This window comes from Babylonia areolata, chromosome 17 (assembly GCF_041734735.1).
Source record: "Babylonia areolata isolate BAREFJ2019XMU chromosome 17, ASM4173473v1, whole genome shotgun sequence".
NCBI lineage: Eukaryota > Metazoa > Mollusca > Gastropoda > Neogastropoda > Buccinidae > Babylonia > Babylonia areolata.
Genome location: NC_134892.1, coordinates 8990731 through 9016953, shown reverse-complemented (window position 1 = coordinate 9016953; position 26223 = coordinate 8990731). Strand labels below are relative to the sequence as shown.

The 26223-nt window shown below is 44.7% G+C and overlaps 2 protein-coding genes and 2 non-coding genes across 8 annotated transcripts in view; all 4 read left to right on the top strand.

Annotated features, from left to right (window-relative positions):
- LOC143291635 (uncharacterized) overlaps nt 1–22211 on the top strand; it is a 171379-nt gene extending 149168 nt beyond the window's left edge. For all 4 annotated transcript variants that reach the window (XM_076601603.1, XM_076601604.1, XM_076601602.1 and 1 more), the window contains 13 exons: nt 202–530; nt 1608–1788; nt 4010–4369; nt 5328–5599; nt 6111–6258; nt 6822–6927; nt 7973–8255; nt 10069–10270; nt 11966–12171; nt 13323–13459; nt 14592–15048; nt 15657–15750; nt 19231–22211. In XM_076601603.1, the coding sequence (XP_076457718.1) occupies nt 202–530; nt 1608–1788; nt 4010–4369; nt 5328–5599; nt 6111–6258; nt 6822–6927; nt 7973–8255; nt 10069–10270; nt 11966–12171; nt 13323–13459; nt 14592–15048; nt 15657–15750; nt 19231–20336 (3881 nt within the window). In that variant the 3' untranslated portion in view covers nt 20337–22211. The remainder of the gene's footprint in view (nt 1–201; nt 531–1607; nt 1789–4009; nt 4370–5327; nt 5600–6110; nt 6259–6821; nt 6928–7972; nt 8256–10068; nt 10271–11965; nt 12172–13322; nt 13460–14591; nt 15049–15656; nt 15751–19230) is intronic.
- Trnai-gau (transfer RNA isoleucine (anticodon GAU)) lies at nt 8290–8363 on the top strand. The gene has a single exon. It is a non-coding gene; the product is annotated as a tRNA-Ile (tRNA).
- LOC143291791 (5S ribosomal RNA) lies at nt 8376–8494 on the top strand. Its single transcript, XR_013056589.1, has one exon. It is a non-coding gene; the product is annotated as a 5S ribosomal RNA (ribosomal RNA).
- A 1758-nt stretch (nt 22212–23969) lies between the features above and the next one.
- LOC143291634 (uncharacterized) overlaps nt 23970–26223 on the top strand; it is a 33225-nt gene continuing 30971 nt past the window's right edge. For both annotated transcript variants that reach the window (XR_013056555.1, XM_076601600.1), the window contains exon 1: nt 23970–24350. The gene's annotated coding sequence lies outside the window, so the exon portion shown is untranslated. The remainder of the gene's footprint in view (nt 24351–26223) is intronic.

Sequence of the window (26223 nt, the reverse complement as noted above, 5' to 3'; positions counted from 1 at the left end):
CAAAAACTTCTTCGTTCGTGGGCTGCAACTCCCACATTCACTCGTATGTATTACAAGAGTGGGCTTTTACGTGTATGACCGTTTTTACCCGGCCATGTAGGCAGCCATTCTCCATTTTCGGGGGTGTTGTGCAAAATGACACCATATTTGTAAAGCACTCAGAGCTTGGTCACTGACCGAGGATATCCATTATCATGACAGTGCCGGAAGGAACACGAGGCTCCACCCAGCACGTCAACCCGGGTTCCCCAGACCTGGGTCCACTCAACGACTTCCACCAGCTGCTCATCCTGCGGATGCTGCGCCCGGACCGCCTGCCCGCGGCCCTGGCCCACTACACGGACCGCCACCTGAGCCTCCACGACCCCCTGGAGGACAGCATGAACATGGCAGAGGTCCTCCTGGACGCTCGGTCCCATCTGGGCATCCTCCTCCTGCTGCCCACCAGTGCTGCCAGTCCCACCATGGTGCCGGAGTCTCGGCTCAAGCTGACCAGCAACCCTGTGGACGTCCTGTGCGGAGTTGCTAAGGTTGGGAGGAGTTGTGTGTGTGTGTGTGTGTGTGTGTGTGTGTGTGTGTGTGTGTGGTTTGGGTAGTGTGGGTGGGTGTATGGATGCATGCATGTATGTACGGTATATATATATATATATATATATATATATATATATATATATATATATATATATATATGTGTGTGTGTGTGTGTGTGTGTGTGTGTGTGTTGTAATGTTGTTTTCTAATTGAAAGAAAATGTTGGGAGGGAAAAGCAGAGTGCAACAATAGCAAGTGAGGTAGCGGACAGAGTGAAACGATAAATAATTCTCAAAGGTGACTATGCTGTCTACCCACATGTGTTCCTTACTGTTATATCCTCTTAGTCTTCTCCCAGGTCTCTCTTGTTGCTTGTCGCTTATTGTGATCTTATGTAGTTTGGCCTTGTCCAAGTTTGAAGCTGCATTTAGGGTGTTTAAGTTTGCTCCTAGTTTTTTTCTTCTTCTTCTATATTTAGTATTATTTGTTTTTATGCACTTGTTTCTTTTTTGTTTGTTTTTATGTTGGTTTTTTGGAGGTTTTTTTTTCGCTGTTTTTGTTTTCAATCCAGATTCTAATTCCATCAGCTTTGTTAAAGTTTCTTTGCTGCATCCAGTTCTGTGCCACCCATTACAACACGAGCACGGTATGCTTTATCACTCTCCTGTTCGCTGTGTTCAGTGTTTCAATGTTTAATGCTGTATAGCATTGAATGGAGTGGTGGCGGTGTCTTCACAAGTGCCCACAATGACACACAGCAGAAATCATGGGAGAAGTAAACAGTATTGAAGTAACAGCATTTGTTTTAAACCTGACAGGCGGTGGGAATCGAGGTGACGCAGCAGAATCAAAGGATATATATAGGTAAACAAGTAAACAGTATTGAAGGAACAACATTTGTTTTAAACCAACAGGCAGTGGGGATTCACACAGCAGTATTAAGGGACAGGTAAACAGGTACACAGTACTGAACGAACAACACTTTAAACCAACAGGCGGTAGGGATCCACACAGCAGAATTAAGGGACAGGTAAACAGGTACACAGTACTGAACGAACAACACTTTAAACCAACAGGCGGTGGGGATCGAGGTGACGCGGGTGATGATGGGGGAGGGGTGTGAGTACGCGGTGGAGGACGCCCTGCACCAGGCGGACAAGAAGGACCAGTGGCTGGTGGTGGAGGGGCTGCACCTGGCCCCACCCGCCTTCTTCGTCACCTTCCGCCAACACCTGGCCAGGATCCACAAGAGTCGGGGTAAGGAAGGCGGTGCCATGCAGGTTGATGTGGTGTGGACAGTTTCAGTTTCAGTTTCTCAAGGAGGCATTATTGCCACAAGAATAACACTGTTAGGAGTTCTTAAGAGTTTTTAAAAGTGTCCTGTAGCGTCTTCCAGATGGTAAAAGTTGACAGCGTTTATTGACGGGCGCAATAGCCGAGTGGTTAAAGCGTTGGACTTTCAATCTGAGGTTCCCGGGTTTGAATCACGGTGACGGCGCCTGATGGGTAAAGGGTGGAGATTTTTACGATCTCCCAGGTCAATATATGTGCAGACCTGCTAGTGCCTGAACCCCCTTCATGTGTATATGCAAGCAGAAGATCAAATACGCACGAAAAATATCATGTAATCCATGTCAGCGTTCGGTGGGTTATGGAAACAAGAACATACCCAGCATGCACACTCCCGAAAACGGAGTATGGCTGCCTACATGGTGGGGTAGAAACGGTCATACACGTAAAAGCCCACTCGTGTGCATACGAGTGAACGTGGGAGTTGCAGCCCACGAACGCAGAAGAAGAAGAAGAAGAAGAAGATAGCGTTTATTTAGTCCATCGACTGCCGTCATTTGAGATCACTTTTTGTATCTCTGTGTAAGACTCGCTGTTCAAACAGAACAGCTGGACTGTTTTTGTCTCACTCCTGTGATCTTGCTGCAGACATCCTCCACCCTGTTCAGTTGCACTTTCTCAAGGAGGGGTCGACTGCGTTCGGACAAATCCATATACGATATACCACATCTGCTTGGCAGATACCTGACCAGCAGCTTAACCCAACGCGCTTCATTAGGCCTTGAGTGCATGCTTATATTATATTTGTGTATCTATCAGAGTGAATTTCTTCTACAGATTTTTGCCAGAGGACAGATTTTTGCCATGGGTTCTTTTTCAGTGCGCCAAGTGCGTGCTGCACACAGGAAATTTGTCTTCTCTTGTCTTGTCAGTGTTTTTTGTTTATTCTCTCTCTCTCTCTTGCTTGCTCTCTCTCTCTCTCTCTCTCTCTCTCTCTCTCTCTCTCGGTGTTGGGTATGAAAATAACTTCATAGCAGTATTCAAAGATAAATTGATTTATTGTTATAAACAAAACTGGAATTCAGAAAAAAAACAATGAAAAGTACAGCTGGCACTACTCGTTTAAAGATACATTTGGCGCAGAAAAATATGCATAATTTATTACCACCAAGAAATTCCGAGATACCCATACACGATTCCGACTTTGAGCGTGCGGACTGAGGAGCCGTAAGGTATGGTGTCTGACTGAAGTTGAGACAAACAGCAATTACCCAATGTGCGGCTTCGAAAAAGAAGGGGAAATTCACGTTTTATTCCACTGTCCTGCATATACGCACATCCAAAACAGATATCCACTCACCATAGAATCAAGTCCTGTTAATGACTTGACCCGCATGCAACACGTGGCTAAAAAAACGAGAACGAAGTAATGGTCACAGATATGTCCAAATTTCTTACTGTAGCACTTAACTGTAGGCAGAAAGCACTGGAAAATGGGAAGACTGTATAAAGAATCAAGTAAAATGTACGTGATTATGTACAGACGACTCCGTAATGCTAATGAATAAACGGAATCACAAATCATTACATAAGCAAATAAATTATGACCATGGATAGTCCGTATGTTGTTTGCTTTTTCGGTGTTCTTTTCCCCCACCCTTTTCTTGCATGCACTAGATGCGGTGTGTGTTTCGTTGTATTGTTTTTTTTAGTTTTTTGGTAATCCCCCCATGTCAAAATGGTTGTAAATTCTTTTGACAATAAATCATCATGTCATGTCTCTGTCTTTCACTCTCTGTCTCTCCTTCTCTCTGTCTCTCTCTCTCTCACGCGCGCACACTGTGGTGTGTGTGTGTGTGTGTGTGATTTAAAAAAAAAATTTTTTTTTTAGGATGGGCGTGTGAGGTAGGCAGGTATTAGAACGTGAGTGTGTGAATGCATGAGTATGACAAAGTGTATGTTTGGATTGTTGTTTGACGTGTGAATGTGTGTGTATGTGTGCGTCTGTCTGACGGCTGAATATAAGGGACATGTGGCTTTTTTTTGCGGGGGGGCCGGGGGAGAGGGGGTATGTTCTCACAAATGTCATGATAGGAGCTGTTGGCCTGAGTCATTAAAGTCGTTCAGCGTTCAGCGTTCTCTCTCTCTGTCTCTGTCTCTCTCACTCACTCTCTCTTTCCCACAACAGCCAACATGTCAGAGGAGCAGCGGGACTCGAGCCACTTCTGCGTGTGGATGACGTGCAAGACGGACAGCGCCGTGCCGGACCACCTGGTCCAGCGGCTGCACAAGGTGTCCTGGACCCACGTGCTGTCCCTCGCCAGGCCCCAGCCCCAGGCGGCGCCCGTGCAGCAGGCAGGGGGGGCAGGCATGGAGGAGCAGGCGTCTCCGCAGCCACAGCAGCCACCTCAGAATGCCGATGGTGGTGCTGGTGGTGGTGGTGCTGGTGGTGGTGCTGCTGGTGGTGGTGATGGTGGGGAGGAGGACCGACGACCCCCCGAGAGTGCTGTCGACTCCTACGTCACGCCGCAGAAGTACCTGCGTGAAGGTGGGAATAGAAGCTACGCTACACATGCACACACGCATGCACGAGCATTCATATTTATCCACACACACGCACACACACGGACGCACGCACACGCACGCACATACATGCACACTCTCTCTTTCTATTTTATGGCTTGATGTAAAAAAAAGCAGTTGTTGCTTATTCAGTTTGCCATCATGAAATAAAATCTTGACTTCACACACACACACACACACACACAGTACAGATTTTTTTTTTAATGAATTTTTAAAATTCAGAATTGACATAATGAATTTCTATACAAAATAAGATGGTGGTCAACCCAAGAAAGTCTGGGGAAAAAAAACCCCGAAAACAAAAGCAACTACATACAAATAATCGACATGAAAGCAATACAAACCCTAACTTTGAAAGCCTGATACAAAAACATACTGGCATTCTTAACTCACTCAGTACGGCCAGTCCTCACTTCTCCTCTACACACACCCCTCGGATGTCCAGTGGGTGTCTGAATGACCCAACCTTTAGCTTCCGTCGTCAGAATTGTGGTATTCTTTGTCAACATTCACCTCTTCAGTGTAAGAGCCTTCCGCTGGTAATATTTTGATGGTGGTTATTGGGGTGAAACGCTGTTAACGTCTCTTTCGCCGTTCGTATGGAGAGAGTTAATTAACAACAGTTTCATTTGTCGATGTCGTCTGTGAAGTCCGGCGGAAAAGACATGGTTGTCTGTAGTATTTTCCTGGGATGAGTTTTTGACTCACTTGTGTAAACAAAGTGATTCTATGTTTAAAGAAACCCCCCCCCAAAACAAAACAACAAAAAAACGTACACAGTACACATCCACACACACACACACACACACACACACACACACCCGAATCCACACTCACTCCAATGCACCCTTATCCAACGCCCACCCACACACACACACAAACACCCTAATAACAACACCTCCTCCCTTTTTCCTTCCCAACAGCGATCCTGACAGCGCTGCGACAGGTGCCCGCGGAGGTGTGGGAGGAGATCCAGTCGGAGTCGGCCCTCATCCGGAACCTGGCGTTCGCCATGGCCCTCATCCAGGGTTGCCTGGTGGCCCGGCAGCTGTTCGGCAGCGCGGGTCTGACCCGCTGGTACCCGTTTGGGTCCATCCAGATCGTCAACGCCATCTGGTTCTTGGTGGGGCGCCCCTTGCTGACCACAGACGGCTCGGAGCCTGGGCTGAGTGATTTGTGTCACTGCGTTAGCCAGGTGTGTGTGTGTGTGGGTTGGGGTGGGTGGGTTGAGGTGGGAGTGTGTGGTTGGTAGGAGGTGGTTGTGTGTGTGTGTGTGTGTGTTGTTGTCTCGTTCGTCATTTATCAGATAGGTTCCCCCGTCTCCTCGACGAAGGTGGCAGTACGTCACAGGTCCTCCAGTCCTCTGATGTACTCTGTGTGTGTGTGTGTGTGTGTGTGTGTGTGTGTGTGTGTGTGTGTAAAATTTACATTTATTTTATTGATGAAATAAGATTCTTTGTTTATTAATTTATTTATTTATTCATTTGTATCTATTTGTATATATATTTGTTTATCTGTTTATGTATTTATCCATCTATCAGACTTTCTATATATTCATTTATTTAGACTTTGGAAAAAATATATTTATTTGTTGATGAAATAGGAGTTATTCATTTAAAAAAAAATTTATACTGTTATATTAATTTTTATACTTTATTTTACTTATTTTATTTTATTTTATTTTATTTTATCTTTTTGGCGGGCAGCTGCTGTACGGGTCCTTGGTGTGTAACGAGGCTGACGCTCGCTACGTGACGGCCTTGACCCAAGAGGTGCTGGAGGCTGTGTACCGAGACCCCGCCTCCGAGGTCCTCCTGGGGACAGAACTCATCCCAGTGCCACCAGCTGACATGGGTGAGTTCTGTCCCTTCGGGTTGAAGGAAAAAAAAAAAGAAAAAAAAAAGAGTGCAATTTTATGTGAAATCTAGCTTCTGTTAAAAACATCACATCTGTTAATATAGATCAATAAATATATCAACAAATAGATAAATTGACTGATTAAAAAGGATGACTTAAGTGTGCATGAACAAACCTTGAGCACCAAGATTGTTTTAAAGAAAAAAAAATTAAGCTGAAGAGTAATTTGCAGTTTCAGTTTCAGTAGCTCAAGGATGCGTCACTGCGTTCGGACAAATCCATATACGCTACACCACATCTGCCAAGCAGATGCCTGACCAGCAGCGTAACCCAACGTGCTTAGTAATTTGCAGAGTAGATGAAATGAAGAAAAGGATGATGAAAATTCTGAAATGTGTATTTTCTGGTTTTGAACGTATGAAAAACGAAGTCACACACACACACACAAACATGACAGGTCAACAACAGTAAGTCAGTATACTAGTCAAAAAAAAAAAAAAAAAAAAAAAAAAGAAAAAAAATTGAAAAAACAACCTAATGTTGTGTGCCTGTGGTTTCAGCCCCGAAAGACTTTGCCGACTGGTTTGAGAAAACAGCCGCAGACAACATGACACTGGGGGCTCTTCAGTTGCACACCAGCATTGAACAACAGGTCAACGAAGCTAGGTACATTTTTTTTTAATTTGATTTATATGATTATTTATTATAAGTCAATTTCTAATGAATTGTTTTGTACATGATTGATGATTAATCAGTTATATATGTCAGCTGAAGACTTGAATGAAACGATGCTAGGTACATTTTTTTTTTTTTTATCAATTGATTATTATTGATAATTATGTACAGGTATGGTGGTAGTTAATTATGGCGTCCCTCAGATTGAAAGTCCAACACTTTCACACACACACAAACACACACACACACACACACACACACACACACACAGATACACACAGACACCACACATACATCAGTACACACACACACACACACACACACACACACACACACTCACACTCCCCATGGTAACGGAGTATTGGTTTTCTCACAGATCCCACCACTTCATCACCAAGATGTACCACATGCACGAGACACACACACACACACACACACACTCTCTCTCTCTCTCTCTTTCTCTCTCTCTCTCTCCCCATGATAACGGAATGTTGGTTTTCTCACAGCGCCCACCACTTCATCACTAAGATGTACCACATGCACGAGACACACACACAGAGACACACAGACACACAGACACACACACACACACACACACACAGCGCCCACCAATTCATCACTAAGATGTACAACATGCACGAGACACACACACAGACACACACACACACACACACACACACAGCGCCCACCACTTCATCACTAAGATGTACCACATGCACGAGGCACACACAGACACACACACACATACACACACACACACACACACACACTCTCTCTCTCTCTCTCCCCCCCCCTCCCCCCATGATAACGGAGTGTTGGTTTTCTCACAGCTCCCACCGCTTCATCACCAAGATGTACCGCATGCACGAGACACACACAGACACAGCGCCCACCACTTCATCACTAAGATGTACCACATGCACGAGACACACACAGACACAGCGCCCACCACTTCATCACTAAGATGTACCACATGCACGAGACACACACACACTCTCTCTCTCTCGATGATAACGGAGTGTTGGTTTTCTCACAGCTCCCACCGCTTCATCACCAAGATGTACCGCATGCACGAGACGCAGAGTCTGGAGTCAGGGGAGGTCATCCGGCCGTCCACGGAGCCCAGGATCGACATCGACAAGCTGCGCTCGGCCCTGGACATCTGCCTGGAGAAGCTGCCCCCAATGCTGGAGCTGGGGCAGGTCCCGCAACTCCTGACGCAGGAGTTCAACTTCCCTTACCACCGGCCTTCCATCATCAGTCTGTCGTCAGCCTCCAGCGACCTCATGCCAGAGAGCATCGGCCACGCTCTTCTACAGGTGAGGAGTTCTGTGTTGTTCGCTTGGGTTGTGGGGCCCATTAGCTCAGTTAGTTAGAGCGCCGTGCTGATAACGCGGAGGTCGTGGGTTCGACCCCCATGTGGGCCACTACCTTTTATTGCCAACGGCCATACCACGTTAAAAACACTGGTTCTTGTCCGATCACCGAAGTTAAGCAACGTCGGGCCCGGTTAGTACTTGGATGGGTGACCGCCTGGGAACACTGGGTGCTGTTGGCAACTTTTTTAAGCGCGTTGGGTTACGCTGCTGGTCAGGCATCTGCTTGGCAGATGTGGTGTAGCGTATATGGTTTTGTCCGAACGCAGTGACGCCTCCTTGAGCTACTGAAACTGAAACTGAATTTCTTGGGTTGGGTTCAGGGGTAGGGGGTGTGTCTGTTTATTTGTCAATATTTATTATCGTTATTGTTCTGTTGTTCATATTTTTTTTTATTCGTGTCATTATATATTTTTTTCTATATTTTATTTAATTAATTTATTTATTTGTTTGTTTATTTATTTCATTTTGTTTTATTTGTGTGGTATATTTTTTTTAAATTTCTATTCTTATTTATCATTCTGATATTCGAATTCATTGATTTATCATTAATATCATGCTATTTTTTCCATATTTTATTTCTTCATTTATTTATTTCTTCTTCATGGGCTGCAACTCCAATGTTCACTTGTATGTACATGAGTGGGCTTTTACGTGTATGACCAGACGTTTTTACCCGGCCATGTAGGCAGCTGTACTCCGTTTAAAGGGGTATTTATTTATTAATTTGTTTATTTTATTTTATTTCATTTCATAATTTTTGATTTCTCTTTTCATTTATCATTCTAATTTATTGAATCATTGATATGATTATTTTTCTCATTTATCTTTATGTATCTTATCTTTCTTCATTCCATTTTAATTTTATTTTCCTCAAGGCCTGACAAAGCACATTGGGTTTTTATACTGGTCAGGTATATGAAAAATAAATGCATTAATTAAGTAAAGCCACCTTCCGTGCTGCCTGTCACAGGAGTGCCTGTGGATGATATATGAACAAATATGAAAATAAATGCATTAATTAAGTAAAGCCACCTTCCTTGCTGCCTGTCACAGGAGTGCCTGTGGATGATATATGAACAAATATGAAAAATAAATGCATTAATTAAGTAAAGCCACCTTCCATGCTGCCTGTTTCAGGAGTGCCTGTGGATGATATATGAACAAATATGAAAATAAATGCATTAATTAAGTAAAGCCACCGTCCGTGCTGCCTGTCACAGGAGTGCCTGTGGATGATATATGAACAAATATGAAAAATAAATGCATTAATTATGTAAAGCCACTTTCTGTGCTGCCTGTCACGGGAGTGCCTGTGGATGATATATGAACAAATATGAAAAATAAATGCATTAATTAAATAAAGCCACCTTCCGTGCTGCCTGTCACAGGAGTACCTGTGGATGATATATGAACAAATATGAAAATAAATGCATTAATTAAGTAAAGCTACCTTCCGTGTTGCCAGTCACAGGATTGCCTGTGGATGATATATGAACAAATACGAAAATAAATGCATTAATTAAGTAAAGCCACCTTCTGTGCTGCCTGTTTCAGGAGTGCTTGTGGATGATTTAAAAAAAGAAAAGAAAAAAAAAGTATGATAAAGAATTAGATTTGTTCATTAAAACCACGGCCTGTGCTGGCTGTTTCATGAGTGCTTGTGGATGATTAAAAAAAAAAAAAAAAAAAAAAAAAAGTATGATAACGAATTAGATTTGTTCATTAAAACCACGGCCTGTGCTGCCTGTTTCAGGAGTGTCTGTGGATGAACGCCTTGCTGTGCCACATGCGGCAGCAGATCTTCGACCTGCAGACGGCCATGGTGGGCGGGCCCCTGGCCTTGCCCCGCCCCCTGCTGTCCGTCATCCGCAGCATCCAGGAGGAGCTGGTGCCCGTGTCGTGGACCCACCCCAACACCCAGCCCTGCACCCACTCCTTGCTGTCGTGGCTGGATGGTGAGACACACACACACAGACACACAGACACACATAGACACACACACACACAGACACACACATAGACACAGACACACACACAGACACACATAGACACACAGACACACATAGATACATAATACAGACACACATAGACACACACATAGACACACAGACACACATAGGCACACAGACACACACACAGACACACACATAGACATACACAGACACACATAGACACACACAAACACATACAGACACACACATAGGCACACATAGACACACACACAGACACACACAGACACACATACGCACACATAGACACACAGACACACATAGACACACACATAGCCACACATAGACACACACAGACACACATAGACACACAGATAGCCACACATAGACACACATAGACAGACACAGACACACAGACACACATAGACACACACAGACACACATAGGCACACATAGACACACATAGACACACATACAGACACACATAGACACGCATAGACACATAGACACACACAGACACACACAGACACACATAGACACACATACAGACACACATAGACACACATACACACATAGACACACAGATAGCCACACATAGACACACACAGACACACATAGACACACAGATAGCCACACATAGACACACACAGACACACATAGACACACATAGACAGATACAGACAGACACACACATAGACACACACAGACACACATACAGACACACATAGACACGCATAGACACACAGACACACATAGACACATAGACACACACACAGACACACACAGACACACATACGCACACAGACACACACAGACACACATAGACACACATACGCACACATAGACACACAGACACACATAGACACACACACAGACACACACACAGACACACATAGACACACAGACACACATAGATACATAATACAGACACACATAGACACGCATAGACACACAGACACACATAGATACATAATACAGACACACATAGACACGCATAGACACACACAGACACAGACACACACATAGACACACATAGACACACACACAGACACACACACAGACACACATAGACACACAGACACACATAGATACATAATACAGACACACATAGACACGCATAGACACACAGACACACACAGACACACATAGACACACACACATAGACACACATAGACACACACAGACACACAGACACACACAGACACACATAGACACACACAGACACACACAGACACACACATAGACACACATAGGCACACACAGACACACATAGACACGCATAGACACACAGACACACATAGACACACACAGACACACATAGACACACAGACACACAGACACACACAGACACACACAGACACACACACAGACACACACATGCATATATATATATATATATATATATATATATATATATATATATATATATTCTTTCTCTCCCCCGGTTTTTATAATAATTATATTGCTTCATATGAGGCGCTTTTTGTTCATTCAGTGGGACGTTTGCACAATATAAGTACTATATATTAGTAGTAGTAGTAGTAGTAGTAGTAGTAGTAGTAGTAGTAGTAGTAGTAGTAGTAGTAGTAGTAGTAGGAGGAGGAGGAGGAGGAGGAGGAGGAGTTGCTACTGGTAGTATTATCAGCATCGTCATCATCATTCCCTTATAATTATCTCCTCCTCCCCACTCTTCCCCCACAGACCTGGCACAGCGCCACAAGCAGCTGCACGCGTGGGTCAAGCGACGCATGGTGCCCACCTTCGACGACAGGGGCCGCATGGTGGAACAGTCCATCGGCCGGGGTCGTCTGACGTCCGTGTGGCTTGGGGGGCTGGTCAACCCTCAGGCGCTTATCACCGCCCTCAGGCAGGAGAAGGCTGTGCTGGTCAACAAGAGTGTGGACCAGGTAGGGGATTGGGGTGGGGTGGGGGTGTGAGGGGGGAGTTGAGGTGGGGGAGGTCCTTTATACAGCAACACCATATGTGTGTGTGTGTGTTTGTGTTTGTGTGTGTGTGTGTGTGTGTGTGTGTGTGTGTGTTGATTCTTTTGTTATCTTTTCTCTGTGTTTGTGTTTGTGTGTGTCTGTCTCTGTATCTGTCTGTCTGTCTATCCCTCTGTCTCTCTATCTGTTTCTTTTCTCTGTGTCTGTCTCTGTGTCTGTGTCTGTCAGTCTGACTCTCTCTCTCTCTAATGCTTCTGTGGCATTATGTCTGCAGCTAAGTGTCTGTGTGTAACTTTTTTTTTTTTTTTTACCTGTGCAACTATTTTTTTTATTTGGCTCTGTGTGTGTGTGTGTGTGTGTGTGTGTGTTCGTGTGTAATCTGTATGTGTGTGTGTGTGTGTGTGTGTGTGTTTATTTCTGCGTGTGTGTGTGTCTCTCTGTGCGTGTACGTCTACGTTTACATATTTGTACAAGTACGAAAGATTACATGTCTGAGTGTGCATGCGTGCGTGACTTTAACCTGACCGAATGACACAGGAAACGAATGATGAGCGCCCAGTAGCAGCAGTCAGTCAGCTCTACCCAAGTAGGCAAGCCTGTTGTGAAAATGACCCCGTGTTCGTAAAGCGTTTTGAGCTTGGTCTCCGACCGAGGATAGGCGTTGTTTAAGTGTCCATATCATTCATTCATTCATAAGTTTACATTATCTCATATTGTATTGTCGAGGCCCAACACTCGGCTTATACTGATCACAGATTGACCTAAGTTTACATTTTTGGGCCAACAGCAAAGTGAGAGCTGTATTATCAATGGTTTCTACAGTCAATGGGAAACCATTTACAGCTTAGTCTTTTGTGAAGGACTATGACTCTCAAACTAGGAGGCAAAATTGCACTGGCTCTTCGTGCTGCAGCCTTGGGGGCTAGTTGGCCTTTAGGAACCATCCCAACGCCGAATGTCCTAAAACCCTCTTGGCCGAGAGAGTGGGGATGTACTTGGGCAAGACACTCTCCACTATAATCAAATTCTAGCCCAAATAGGCGGAACAGCAGTTTGCCTCCTCTGCTGTTCTGATGGTCATAGTTGAGGGTCATATTGTATTGTCGATGTTTCAGATCACACTGAAGTGTGTGGTGCTGAACAGTCAGGACGTGGCGGAGTTTGACGTGGACGAAGGGGGACTGTTCGTCAACGACATCTACCTTCAGGGTGCTGACTGGAACTACCAGCAGGACAAACTGGACGAGTCCAAGTGAGTGGACCTAACACGGGTGCAGTGTTGCTATGGATAATTGCATATATAAAGCGCATGACAAGTGCAGTGTTGCTATGGATAACTTATAAAGCGCCTGACAACTGCAGTGTTGCTATGGATAATTGTATATATAAAGCGCCTGACGGGTGCAGTGTTGCTATGGATAATTGTATTATAAAGCGCTGCAGTGTTGCTATGGATAATTGTATGTTTAAAGCGCCTGACGGGTGCAGTGTTGCTATGGATAATTGTATGTTTAAAGCGCCTGACGGGTGCAGTGTTGCTATGGATAATTGCATATAATTCTAAAGCGCCTGATGGGTGCAGTGTTGCTATGGATAATTGTATATATAAAGCGCATGACAAGTGCAGTGTTGCTATGGATAATTTATAAAGCGCCTGACGGGTGCAGTGTTGCTATGGATAATTGTATGTTTAAAGCGCCTGACGGGTGCAGTGTTGCTATGGATAATTGTATGTTTAAAGCGCCTGACGGGTGCAGTGTTGCTATGGATAATTGTATGTATAAAGCGCCTGACGGGTGCGGTGTTGCTATGGATAATTGTATGTATAAAGCGCCTGACGGGTGCAGTGTTGCTATGGATAATTGTATGTTTAAAGCGCCTGACGGGTGCAGTGTTGCTATGGATAATTTATAAAGCGCCTGACAAGTGCAGTGTTGCTATGGATAACTTATAAAGCGCCTGACGGGTGCAGTGTTGCTATGTATAATTGTATGTTTAAAGCGCCTGACGGGTGCAGTGTTGCTATGGATAATTTATAAAGCGCCTGACGAGTGCAGTGTTGCTATGGATAATTTATAAAGCGCCTGACGGGTGCAGTGTTGCTATGGATAATTGTATGTTTAAAGCGCCTGACGGGTGCAGTGTTATTATTATATTATATTATTATTATTATTATTATTATTTGTGAGTTAGTTTATTTTTGTTAGTTACTTACTTTGTTAATTTGTTTGTTATTTTGATTGCAGCAGTGGTGATCAAAAGACAATTTCTGCTTAGAAAAAAAAAAGAGCAAAAAAAGCTGGACAATAAAGACCCAATACAACAAACAAACAAACAAACATGCCGTTATCGTTGTTACGATTGTTATTATCGTCATCGCACAGATCCTCCCTCTTCCACATCCCCTGCCTCTACATCTGCCCCCTCGTCAAACGAGACCCCGAGCAACGCTCCCCGGAAGACAGGGACTACAGCGGCGCCGACCCCGAAGACCACAACACCAAGACCAGCACCAAACAACCAACACCACCACCACCACCAGCTCAAGAAGACAACAGCACCACCGCCGCCACCGATAACAAAGAAGGAAGCGGCGAGGGCGAGAACAAGGAGAACAGAGAAGGTGATGGGGTGGATAACAAAGAGGACAACAAAGAGAACGAGGCAGCGAAGAAGGAGGAGGGGGAGGGGGCGGGTACTACTGCCGCTACTGCTACTACTGCTGCTAGCGAAGTGTTGCAGAGTCCTAAGGCGCCCTCGCATAAATCGTCGTCGGTGGCCGGAGAGAGAGACGAGGACAGCACTGCTGAGACTTATGACTGCCCTGTGTATATGAATAAGGTTGGTGTGTGGGTGGGTGTGGGTGTAGGTTGGGGGTTAGGTTTGGAGGGGTGTGTTTGTATGTATGGGGGAGGGGAGGGTGGGGGTGTTGTGTTTGTGTGTGTGGCGCGGGGGGGAGAGGGGAGAGTGGTGGGGGAGGGGGAGGGGGTGTTGTGTTTGTATGTGTGGGGGAGGGTGGGTGTTTTGTGTGTGTGTGTGTGTGTGTGTGTGTAAGTGGGGAGAGGGATGTGTTTGTGTAATCATGTGAATGTGTGGGAGGGTTGGGGGGGGGGGGGGGGGTTGTGTCTGCGTGTGAGTGAGGTGGGTGGGTTGCTGGATGTGAGAGGTGTCAGTGTCTGTGTCTGTGTGTGATCCTTGTATGTGTGGTGCGGTGCGGTGTGTGTGTCTGTGTCTTTGTTTTTATGTGTTGTATTTGTGTACGGTGTGGTGTGGTGTGTGTATATGTGTTAGTATGTGTCTGTATGTCTGTTTTTTTATGTGTGAGTGCATGGTGTGTGTGTGTATGTGTGTCATTGGTGTGTGTATGTTAGTGTGTGTCTGTGTGTGTGTATGTGTGTGTGTGTGACGTTTTGTGGACCCTTCTTCATGTGCTGACCTGGTGTTTACAGAGCCGACAGATCCAAGTGTGCATGCTGCCTGTCAACTGTCCAAACCCCGCAGAGAAGTGGACGCTGGCCAGTGCTGCCTTCATTTTGGACAGAGGTCAGTGACACGGCGCTTATGTTTTGTTGTTGTTGTTGTTGTTTTTTTGTTGTTGTTGTTTATTTTTTCTCTTAGACGGGCGCAATAGCCGAGTGGTTAAAGCGTTGGACTTTCAATCTGAGGGTCCTGGGTTCGAATCACGGTGACGGCGCCTGGTGGGTAAAGGGTGGAGATTTTTACGATCTCCAAGGTCAACATATGTGCAGACCTGCTAGTGCCTGAACCCCCTTCGTGTGTATATGCAAGCAGAAGATCAAATACGCACGTTAAAGATCCTGTAATCCATGTCAGCGTTCGGTGGGTTACGGAAACAAGAACATACCCAGCATGCACACTCCCGAAAACGGAGTATGGCTGCCTACATGGCGGGGTAAAAACGGTCATACACGTAAAAGCCCACTCGTGTGCATACGAGTGAACGCAGAAGAAGAAGAAGATTTTTCTCTTTTTTTTCTTGGGGGCGGGGGGTGGGGCAGAGGGGGTGGGTCCAGGTGTGTGTGTGTGGGGGGGGGGGGGAGGAGGGGGGGGGTATCATATCAAGGAGCATTTTCTTCATTACTGTTGATGAATGGGAGAATGGGGTGGGGCCGAGGGAGTGGGGGGGGGGGGGAGGTATCACATCATGGAGCAAATTTCTTGATTGCTATTGACAGATGTGAGGAGGAGTGGAAGTGGTGTTGTTTTTCTCTTTTCTCTCATCCACAGCGTCTGTCGCACTGTTTGTCACAGGCTGTTCCAGAGTGCTTTGCTGTTTGCAATCGACTTGACAGAAGTGTTTTGGGGGTTTGTTTTGTTGTTTTGAAAGAAATGTATTTCTTCCTCAGAGGATTTTTTTAATTTTATCATATACCTGTTCACGTGGATGTGTGTGTGTGTGTGTGTGTGTGATTACGTTCTAATATCGGCTTAGTTGTTATGCATTTTGTGCATGTGTATATGTGCTTGAAAGAGAGAGAGAGTGTGTGTGTGTGCACTGATTTGATTGATTAGAAGTCTGTGCACACTTGGTGATACTGGACTTAAAAGCGGAAGGGTTATGTGGAGGTGTGGGGTGGAAGTTGGATAATAAATGAGTGTGCATGTGTGTTGTGCGTGCGTGTGTGTGTGTGTGCGTGCGTGCCAGTGTGTGTGCGCGTGTGTGTGTGTGCGTGTGCGCAAGCGTGTGCACTTGCATTTGTGTACATGTGTGTGCGTTGTACTCATTCAGCACTCTTGTCATTCGAAATGTTAATTTCAACTCTTGTTGTTCCATCTTCGTTGACGTTGATATTAGGGATTGTTGTTTTATGACATGTCTGTCAGAATGGAAGTCATTTGTTCACGGCGCAATCATTACCACTCTTTCTCTCTCTCTGTTTTTTTTTCAACCAGGATTGAAGCTTCCTTTTGTGTCCCTGATGTGAGGAAATGATGGTGACAGTGATTTTGGGTCAGGGGTACAGGGCTTTGTGGAGGAATGGGTTCGGCGCACTAGGGGGAAATAACTGTCTTGGTTATTCAGTTACGCGTCTGCTGCTTTTACTCACAGCCTCACACTTTCTTTTTCTTTCTTCTGTTTGCTTGTTATTTATTCATTTATATGTTTATACGTTCATTTATTTACTCATTTATTTATTATTCATTTATTTATCATATTATGTTATATTATATATTTCATTTCATTTTATTTTATTCTTTTGCCTCCCCATCGTTTGCACAGTTTCAGTGGCATGGCATAGTACTCCCACATCATGTTTTTTCTCTCCCAGATACCCTTCCCCACCCCACCCTACCCTATTCCTCACTGCCACACCTGGGTTGATCTGTCACAGTCTCAGCGTCGGCAGTCCACAAGGAATCTAGCTATGGGGCAAGGAAGCCTTAATATATTGCTTTTTTCTCTCCCCCTCCCCCTCATTTTTTTTAAAAACCATTTCACCAACTCAGGACAAACTGAACACCCCATAGCTGAACTGACATCTTTACGTTGATGATAAATGCATGTGACGACCAGACTTTGAAATTTGTTTGTGCTCCACAGTTAAAAGACTGTGAAGTGAAAGTTTTGCGAGCTCATAACAACTGAGGGGAGTTTTGCAGGGTTTGTCAAGATTGGTCAAGGTATACAGATCTCTGGGGGCGAAGAAAAGTTTGTAATGTTAATGATATGATTTTTTTTACACAAGCGCACTCCCCGTTCCTTTCCCTGCCGCCTTCACCGCCCCCCCTCCTCCGACCCCATCCAACCCTGCCCCCCTCCCCCTCTCTCCACACACACACACACACCTTCACATTCGCGTTTTTGTCTCTCCCCCTTTTCGCTTTTGCTGGGTTTTTGGCAGGGTGATGAACGTGTGTGAGCTAATGATTATCCATCCAAGATCAGCTACTTTCCAGTGTTTGATGTCCGGGTTTGGTGGATTGTTCTTGTCCGTGCGGGGTTGAGGGTTGAGGGTTTGCGTGTGTGTGTGTGTGTGTGTGTGTGTGTGTGGTGTCGTGTAACAAATCATTGTCCATTTGGCGTGCTCATCGGAACCTATATAAATCATCAGCATTTTCCTTTTCGATGTGGATGCTCATTCTGTCGCCTACGCCCCCCCCCTCCCCCCCAGGAACATCTTCCACACACACACACACACACACCTGTAGGAGGAAGCGCGCATGTTCACGTGTACTGACACACACAGATACACGGACAGGCGCGCGAGTATCATGGCATGCATTTGCGTTCACAAATTTCCATGCGTTTGTCTCTCTGTGAATTGTCTTCAGTTGTTTTTGTCTGTCTGTTTCTGTCTCTGAAAGGCAGGAGAATTCGGAGTCTCTTCAAGAGTCAGTTCTCTATCTCTGTCTAGCCCTGTGTGTCTGACTCTCGCTTTTTCTCTCTGAGAAACACACACACACGCACGCACGCACGTCTACACGCACGCACGCACACACTCACACTGACTGACTGAAACCATTTATTGTCAGATTAACTGTTTGTTGTACTGACATTTTCGCAACCATTTGAATAAAATATTAACTGAGCAACACAAGGAAATTCTGATGGAAGGTATGATTTAAAAAGAACATATTTAACAAATCAATTTACCAAATTTCATTAATATCATTATCTCAAAAAATATTCTAACGCACACACGTACTCACATACGTGTCTCCCCCACCCTCTCCCGACATAGGCCTACATCCATGCATGCACACAAACGCCCATTATAATTCCCCCACCTCATTCCCCTGCCCACTCACTCACACACACACTCACACTGTCTCTCACTCTTTCTCATCAAATTAAGGTTTCACACAAACACATACACACACACACGCACACACATATATATATATAATTAAAACAATTAAAACAAACTTATTTTCTTTTCACTTCTAATTGTGTTTTGCAGAGGTGTGTGTGAACAAATATCTAAATGCCTGTTGTATTATCTCCCTTTGTGTGTGTGTGTGTGTGTGTGTGTGTGTGTGTGTGTGTGTGTCCGTGCACAGGTCTGCCAGACGGTGCGAGCAAGAAGTCCAGGTCCTACCTCCTCCTTCAGCGCCTACCCACAACCCTGCGAAAAGAGGAGGAAGAGGAAGACCAGATGGAGGAGGAGGAAGAGCAAGAGGAAGAGGAGGAAGAAGAGGAGGGGCCTCAGGGAGAGAACGGGTCACAGATCTCCTCCCGCACCCAGCAGTCCCAGCTGTCCTACAAGCCCATGACGCCTAAGGCCTCCCCGCTCCCCATGGGACTCGGCCTCACGCGGGAGCCGGCCATGATCAAGGGGAGCCAGGAGCAGGTAGGGGGCGCTGTGGAGCCGCCGCTAGTCTCCTCCCGACCTTCGTCCGCCCAGCAACAGCAGCAGCAGCAGGGGAGTCGCCCACCATCCGCCTCCAGGCAGCCCCGTCCACCGTCCGGGCAGCGACGCCCCGGCAGCACCACATCTCAGGGCGTCCAGTCACAGCACTCCCGTGGGAAGGAGTCAGAGGCCGGTCAGGCGTCCCTCCAGGAGGAGGCAGCAGCAGAAGCGGCCGCGAGTCACCAGGGAACCGGAACCGGGGAGGCGGAGGATCAGAAAGCCCAGCCCAGCACTCCCCGCGGAGAGGAGCCGCCCATAGAGCGGCTGGACCGCCAGGGGGAGCTGCAGAGAGGGGAGGACCGGGTCCTGGCCGACTCCAAGGAGAACCAGGTGGAGGAGAAGGAGAAGGACGAGACGGAAGAAGCCGAGAAGACGCAGATGACCTCCTCCAAGCCTCCGACCGACGCGGGCGCGGGGCATCAGGTCCGAGAGCACACCCCCCATCCCGCGTCACTCCCTCCCCGCGGCCCCTCCGCCGGCTCCAGGAAGAAGGAGGAGGACGAGCGAGCCGGCGACAAACCGCCGTCCACACGATCGGCCGACAACGACAACGTGCAGCCGGCCCCGCCAGTCAAAGAGGACGACGCGGGCCGAGGGGGACAGGCGGAATCCGAGTCACCAGAACCACCGGAGGCAGAACGGAAACCGGCAGCGGAAGACGCGCGCTCAACCACGTTCACCGAGCGCGCGGAAGATTCTCTCCACGTTGACGCCGACATGAAAGCCTCGGGCGGCAAAACGGACGATGCTAAATAACTAAAGCTGCCACCGCCACCACCACCACCACGACACAGTCCACCCAGTCGTACAGAGCGGTGAATGGTTTAAGAAAGACGTCCATCCCTCCTACCCAACAACACCAAGGCTGAGAAGGAGCTGCTGACATATTTCTTGTGTGATTTTAGGGGCCAGTGGATGTGCTTAATTAGACGTGCATAGAGACTCATATTAATGTTCTCTCTCTCTCTCTCTCAAATGATTCTCGGAGAGTCGTATAACATGTATTTGACAGCTGGTGCGGTATTCTGTATGTCCCGTCAATGTCACTTTCGACATACGATGGGGGGAAAAGAAAAGGCTTTGAATAACTGACTCTAAGAAATGGATGATAAAAAGTTAGACTTCGTGTGATGATACTGGTCGTGTTGTGTAGTGTCCCCAAGACTTTTCTTCAAGATATGCATCTTGACAAACTGTATTTGCCCTATGGCCCATGCCTTCTAGAGAAGCTGCTTTGCTTTCGGTATTCAGCCAACGTTTTTCCCTGGGGAATAAAGACTGCACAACAGTGCGTTGTGGTGTAACATTTTACTCCTCGACTTTTTACAGAAAACTGTTGTTGTTGTTGTCTGTACAATGGACTTTGTGTTTCCTAGCCAAACAGATTACCACACTGCTGAATTTAATGTATATATCTTTCTTTGCCAAAGGGTATTTACACTGCTGATTCCTGTGGTAACTTCTGTGTTTTGCAGAGCCATGCGGAAAAGTTGGTTTATCTTGTAAAATGCTCTTATTTTTTGTTGTTGTTGTTGTCTTTATGATTGCTTACATGAAGATCATGCATTGTTTGATTGTGGCGCACTGTGTAATTCGTGTCATTAAGAAAATGAAAAAAAAAAGTTTTTTTCTTTAATAGTGTTGGAGACTTGAAAAAGAATAATAAAAAGGTGGGGAGTTGAGGAAGACGTGTGGGGTTGTGTGTATGTCAATGTTCGGGGGGGGGGAGGGAGCTAGTGTATTTGCAAACATCTGCAATGCGTTTTTTTCGGTGTGTGTACAAAAAAAAGATAAGCGTAGACAGGACAAATCAGAATATTATGCTTCAGGTCATTTTACAAGTAGACGAGTAATTAAATTGTGAATACTTAAGTACAGACAGAGTTGGAAGATCTGTAAAGTGTTTCTTTTCTCCCTGCATATGAAAAATAAAATTACGTCAGAATTTTTATGGAGTTTTTTTTGTTTCAGATATCGTTTTAGAATGTTTGTTATTGGTCTTCTAATGAAATAAAAGTGTAATTATATATATATATATATATATATATATATATATATAAACGGACAGTGGTGATTTTGTATAATATTGCACAAAGAAAATATGTTTCTGTGATATAATACAGATGCTGAGCGAATATCATTCTGAACATAAACAGTGGTGCGGTTGTGCATGTAATTAGCTCATGAATTGTGTCCCCTGAATCATTCTACCAGCAGCATTTCGGTACTCAACTGTTGCCAGATCAACTGGTGGAAATAATTAATTTTTCTGGGGTCATCATAGCTTTATAATAATCATTAAACTTTTCATAACTCTTCCATGTTATTAGCAATATACTTATCTAAACCTCAGCATTATGCTTACATTTTTTTCATCAGTTTTATTATATAAAAAATGGGGATAGGGGTGTGTGTGTTGGGGAGGGGGGGCGGGGGGATGGAGATTTTAAGAATACAGGAGAGTTTCAGATGACGGGAATGAAAACAAATTTCAAGTTATAATGATAAATCTCTTGAACTGCTGATGCTGTTTATGTAAATTTTTTGTTGTTGATGTACAGGTTTTTATTTTATATTCATTTTATTGAAGTACACAGGTACATGATGTGTTGATTTAAATAAAAGTACCTTTGGTTGAAATATCAACTGGTGAAGGAAATGCTTGTGTGCATGCATGTGTGTGTCACCTCTCTCTCCCTCTCTCTATATGTATTACGTATTATATATATATATATATATGTGTGTGTGTGTGTGTGTGTGTGTGTGTGAACAGAGAATGGTGTTTGTATACTTTGTGCATTCTGTTGTGCAATTATAAACATCGGCATGGATGTATTAGCCAGTGTGATTGTTGTGGACCTAATCTGGAATACCCATCCTCTTACCATTGAACTGAAACAGGGCGTTGACGATAAAGAACCCCCCCACCCCCCCTCCCAAAACCGGGACTTTTTTAAACGTAAATTTTGTCCCTATATTCCATGGACGGACAACCACAGCTCGAATCACAGCTCAGCCGCCGATATTTTCTCCCCCTCCACTAGACCTTGAGTAGGTGGTCTCAGTGACGCTAGTCAATCGGATGAGACAATAAACCGAGGTCCCGTGTGCAGCATGCACTTAGCGCACGTAAAAGAACCCACGGCAACAAAAGTGTTGTTCCTGGCAAAATTTTGTAGAAAAATTCACTTTGATAGGAAAAACAAATAAACATACCAACGAATGAACCTTTTTTTATGTTCACTCACTTCGGTCAAAATTTAATGTCAATTATTAATACTGCATGAGTTCATATATTATCGGCAGCTTCGTTCCAAATAAGCTTTATTATATCAGGACATTTTTCGGGGATTCAACGGTTTTTGTGCTTCCTGGTTTTGAATTGTGATTGTTAAAAAAAAAAAAAAAAAAAAAAAGTACATGCACTCCTTTTGGTAAGGGGTGAGGGTGAAAACTTAACAACCTTTCCCCCAATTTTACTGACACTGTTCGACCTCCGTTTGAACTGACGGGTACATCTCCGATAAGGAGAAGAAAGATAGTTGTGCCTGACATTGTCGGCCAAATATCCACATTTCTTCCCCTCCACAACCTCTGTGTGACTGACGGAAGTGAACGCCCACACCTTGTTGTGAACACTACTCGATCAGTCCGTCTTGAGGGGATCAACAATGGATATTGCTCAGTACACTGTCATGTGCAGAGCTAAACAGTCCGACAGTCATTTCCCTAAAAAAGTTTCTGTTTCCTGCTGCGCGAATCTTTTTGTTGCCGACTTTGATTGTAGGAAATGAAGCATTTCCTTAACCCTTTTCTTCAGTTTCAAACAGTGTTTATTCGGAAGGTCGGTGTCTTTTGAGGACGGTAAAGACAAGGAACAAGTGGCAACATCATCATCATCAACAAAATTGAACAAAAACAACAACTAATACGGCAACATCCGCAATGTTCTTCTTAACTCTCTCCATACGAACGGCGAAAGAGACGACGTTAACAGCGTTTCACCCCAATTACCGTCATCAAAATATTGCAAGCGGAAGGCTCTTATACTGAAGAGGTGATTGTTGACAAAGAATACCACAATTCTGACGACGGAAGCTAAAGGTTGGGTCATTCAGACACCCACTGGACATCCGGTGGGTCTGTGTAGAGGAGAAGAGAGGACATGCCGTACTGAGTGGGTTAAGACGGAATGAGCAGTGTTCACTACAAGGCGTGGAAGTTCACTCCGTCAGTCACACAGAGGAGGGGAGGGGACGAAGGAGAAGAAGAAAATTAATGTGGACATTGCCACAACAACGACACATATGCTGCCTCCATTTCACTGAGTGTGACAAACCACACCAACTTGTGTCCTGATTTAGATCAAGTAAATACCAAATACTTAGACGGATAAAAAAAACAACAACAACAACAAAAAAAACAACAACAAAAAACAAAACACACACAAAAAAAAGGATCAGCTTAACAATCCCAGTCGACGCGGAAATTTAGCGCAGTGATAAGAGTTTCGTGTGGAATTGTGTGGCCCAATATCTTCCTGCTCTTGCCGCCGCGGGACCCGACACCAGATACTGTCGACGGAGGACACTTTCTGTAAAGGAGACTGGCCGCACTCAGATCATCGAACGGACAGCATGCACTGAGGCTCGTGGTGTCGGTTCATGGTCACTGTACGAGGCATGAAGGGTCAGCGGTGGACACTGCTGCTGTGGTCAGCGGCGTGGGTTCTTCAGTCCAGTCTGTTGGTGGTTCTGGTCAACGCGAAGTGTAAGTTGTGAACTGTAGAACGTGGCGCTTTTTTATTTTTTTAATTTTTTTTTTTTTTTTAGGGGTTGGGGTGGGGGCAAAATCCACACTTTTCTCGTCAAGATGGAATGAGTAGCACGGTGTTCAAACCAAGGCGTGGACGTTCACTTCGCCAGTCACATTTCGCGGAGTAGCGGGGGGAAGAAATGTGGATTTGCCCCCCCCCCCCCCCCCTCCCCCCTCCCTTTTTTGTTTGTTTCAGTTCTCTGCCTCTGTGTATCGTCGTTGCTCAGGAGTAATAATAATATATAGATTATTATTACTCCTGAGCAAGTACACACACACACACACACATATATATATATTATTACTCCTGAGCATGAACAACTGCAACTCCAATCGATGTTTTGTTAGACTGGGACAAAAAAAAAAAAAAAAAAAAAAAAAAAAGCTGCGAGGCTTATGAAAGTCCCAAGAACTGAACTGAACTGATCTGAATTATCAAATAGCATATTACTAAAAATATATGGATACACAAGTATACCGAGATACAAAACAGTAATGAGAAAAAATTCTACCTTAGCAATGGAAACATGGTTGCAAATACGTATATGAAAATGTCATAAAAGTATTGTCGGTGGAGGGGAGAGAGAGAAAGAGAGAGAAAATACGAATAATTTGTTCAAATCCATTGGGACATAGCCCTTATATGAACATCTGCTGAGTCGCGTTTGTTTGAATAAGCATAAAATAAGTTAAGTAACTATAACTAGATAAAGACCACATGAAACAACAAAATGTACATCAGAGCAACATATAATTATCATGAGGTAGCCATTTCCCCAAATTTGAATGCTTTATGCAGGAATATACGTTTGGAAGACTTATGAATTCAACTTAAAAAATGTTCAATGTTTTCAGTAATATTTAGTTGGAGTTTATATTTTCTGTGATATCTTCGCCAATACTGTATCTACATTTTCTTCCCCTGTACTTTTCCGTTTATAAGACGCAAAAACTTGTGAGTTGGTTAAAAGCTTTGTAATATATATATTATACATTTCTTCCCCTCCACTCTTAACTTGTCTTCTTCACGTCTCTTGGCAGTGGAAGAAACTTAGAATGTATTATTACAATGTTATCTGAACAAATTTTCGATTTTCCCTCCTTCGGAACGAAACTGAGACAGGGGTGCGCATGCGCTCGATGGCGGTCGTCTTTTAGCTGAGCTCTCAATAAAATATTTATATTATAGACGTGATAGACGACTGTGACTATTCATTCCTTCAGAAAGGCTGTATTAGGCCTTTATTTCACTGGAAAAATTCCTATTTCCAGCGAAAATTCCAGTGTTTGAAGATTCTTGAACAGTTCGATAACTTGCCCCAGAGGCGTTACCATTACTAATCCGGGCTTACTTTGATTACGCTGTTGCACTGCTGCACGTTTCATGTTTCTGTTTCGCTTTAATCCATTGCACTGAATGACTGGATGATAAGGTAACTTTTTGACTTAATGTGTGTGTGTGTGTGTGTGTGTGTGTGTGTGTGTGTGTGTGTGTGTGTGTGTTCACATATTTCATTCATCATATCAATTAACAAATAGGTAAGTGCTAGCTTTCGTTATAAACTATATCGCTCACCCGTAGCAGTCGACACTACGTTACGTACATCGCTATTTATACCTAGCAGTCGACACTAGGACTATATCGCTATTTTCATACTACTCGCGATGGCAGGAGTAAACCGAAGGGGATCAAACTCGAAAAAAAGTGGCCGCAGGTGCCAAACAAGAAGAAAAGGAAAAGGGTGTCAAGACAAGTGGAGTGATGGCCTAGAGGTAACGCGTCCGCCTAGGAAGCGAGAGAATCTGAACGCGCTGGTTCGAATCACGG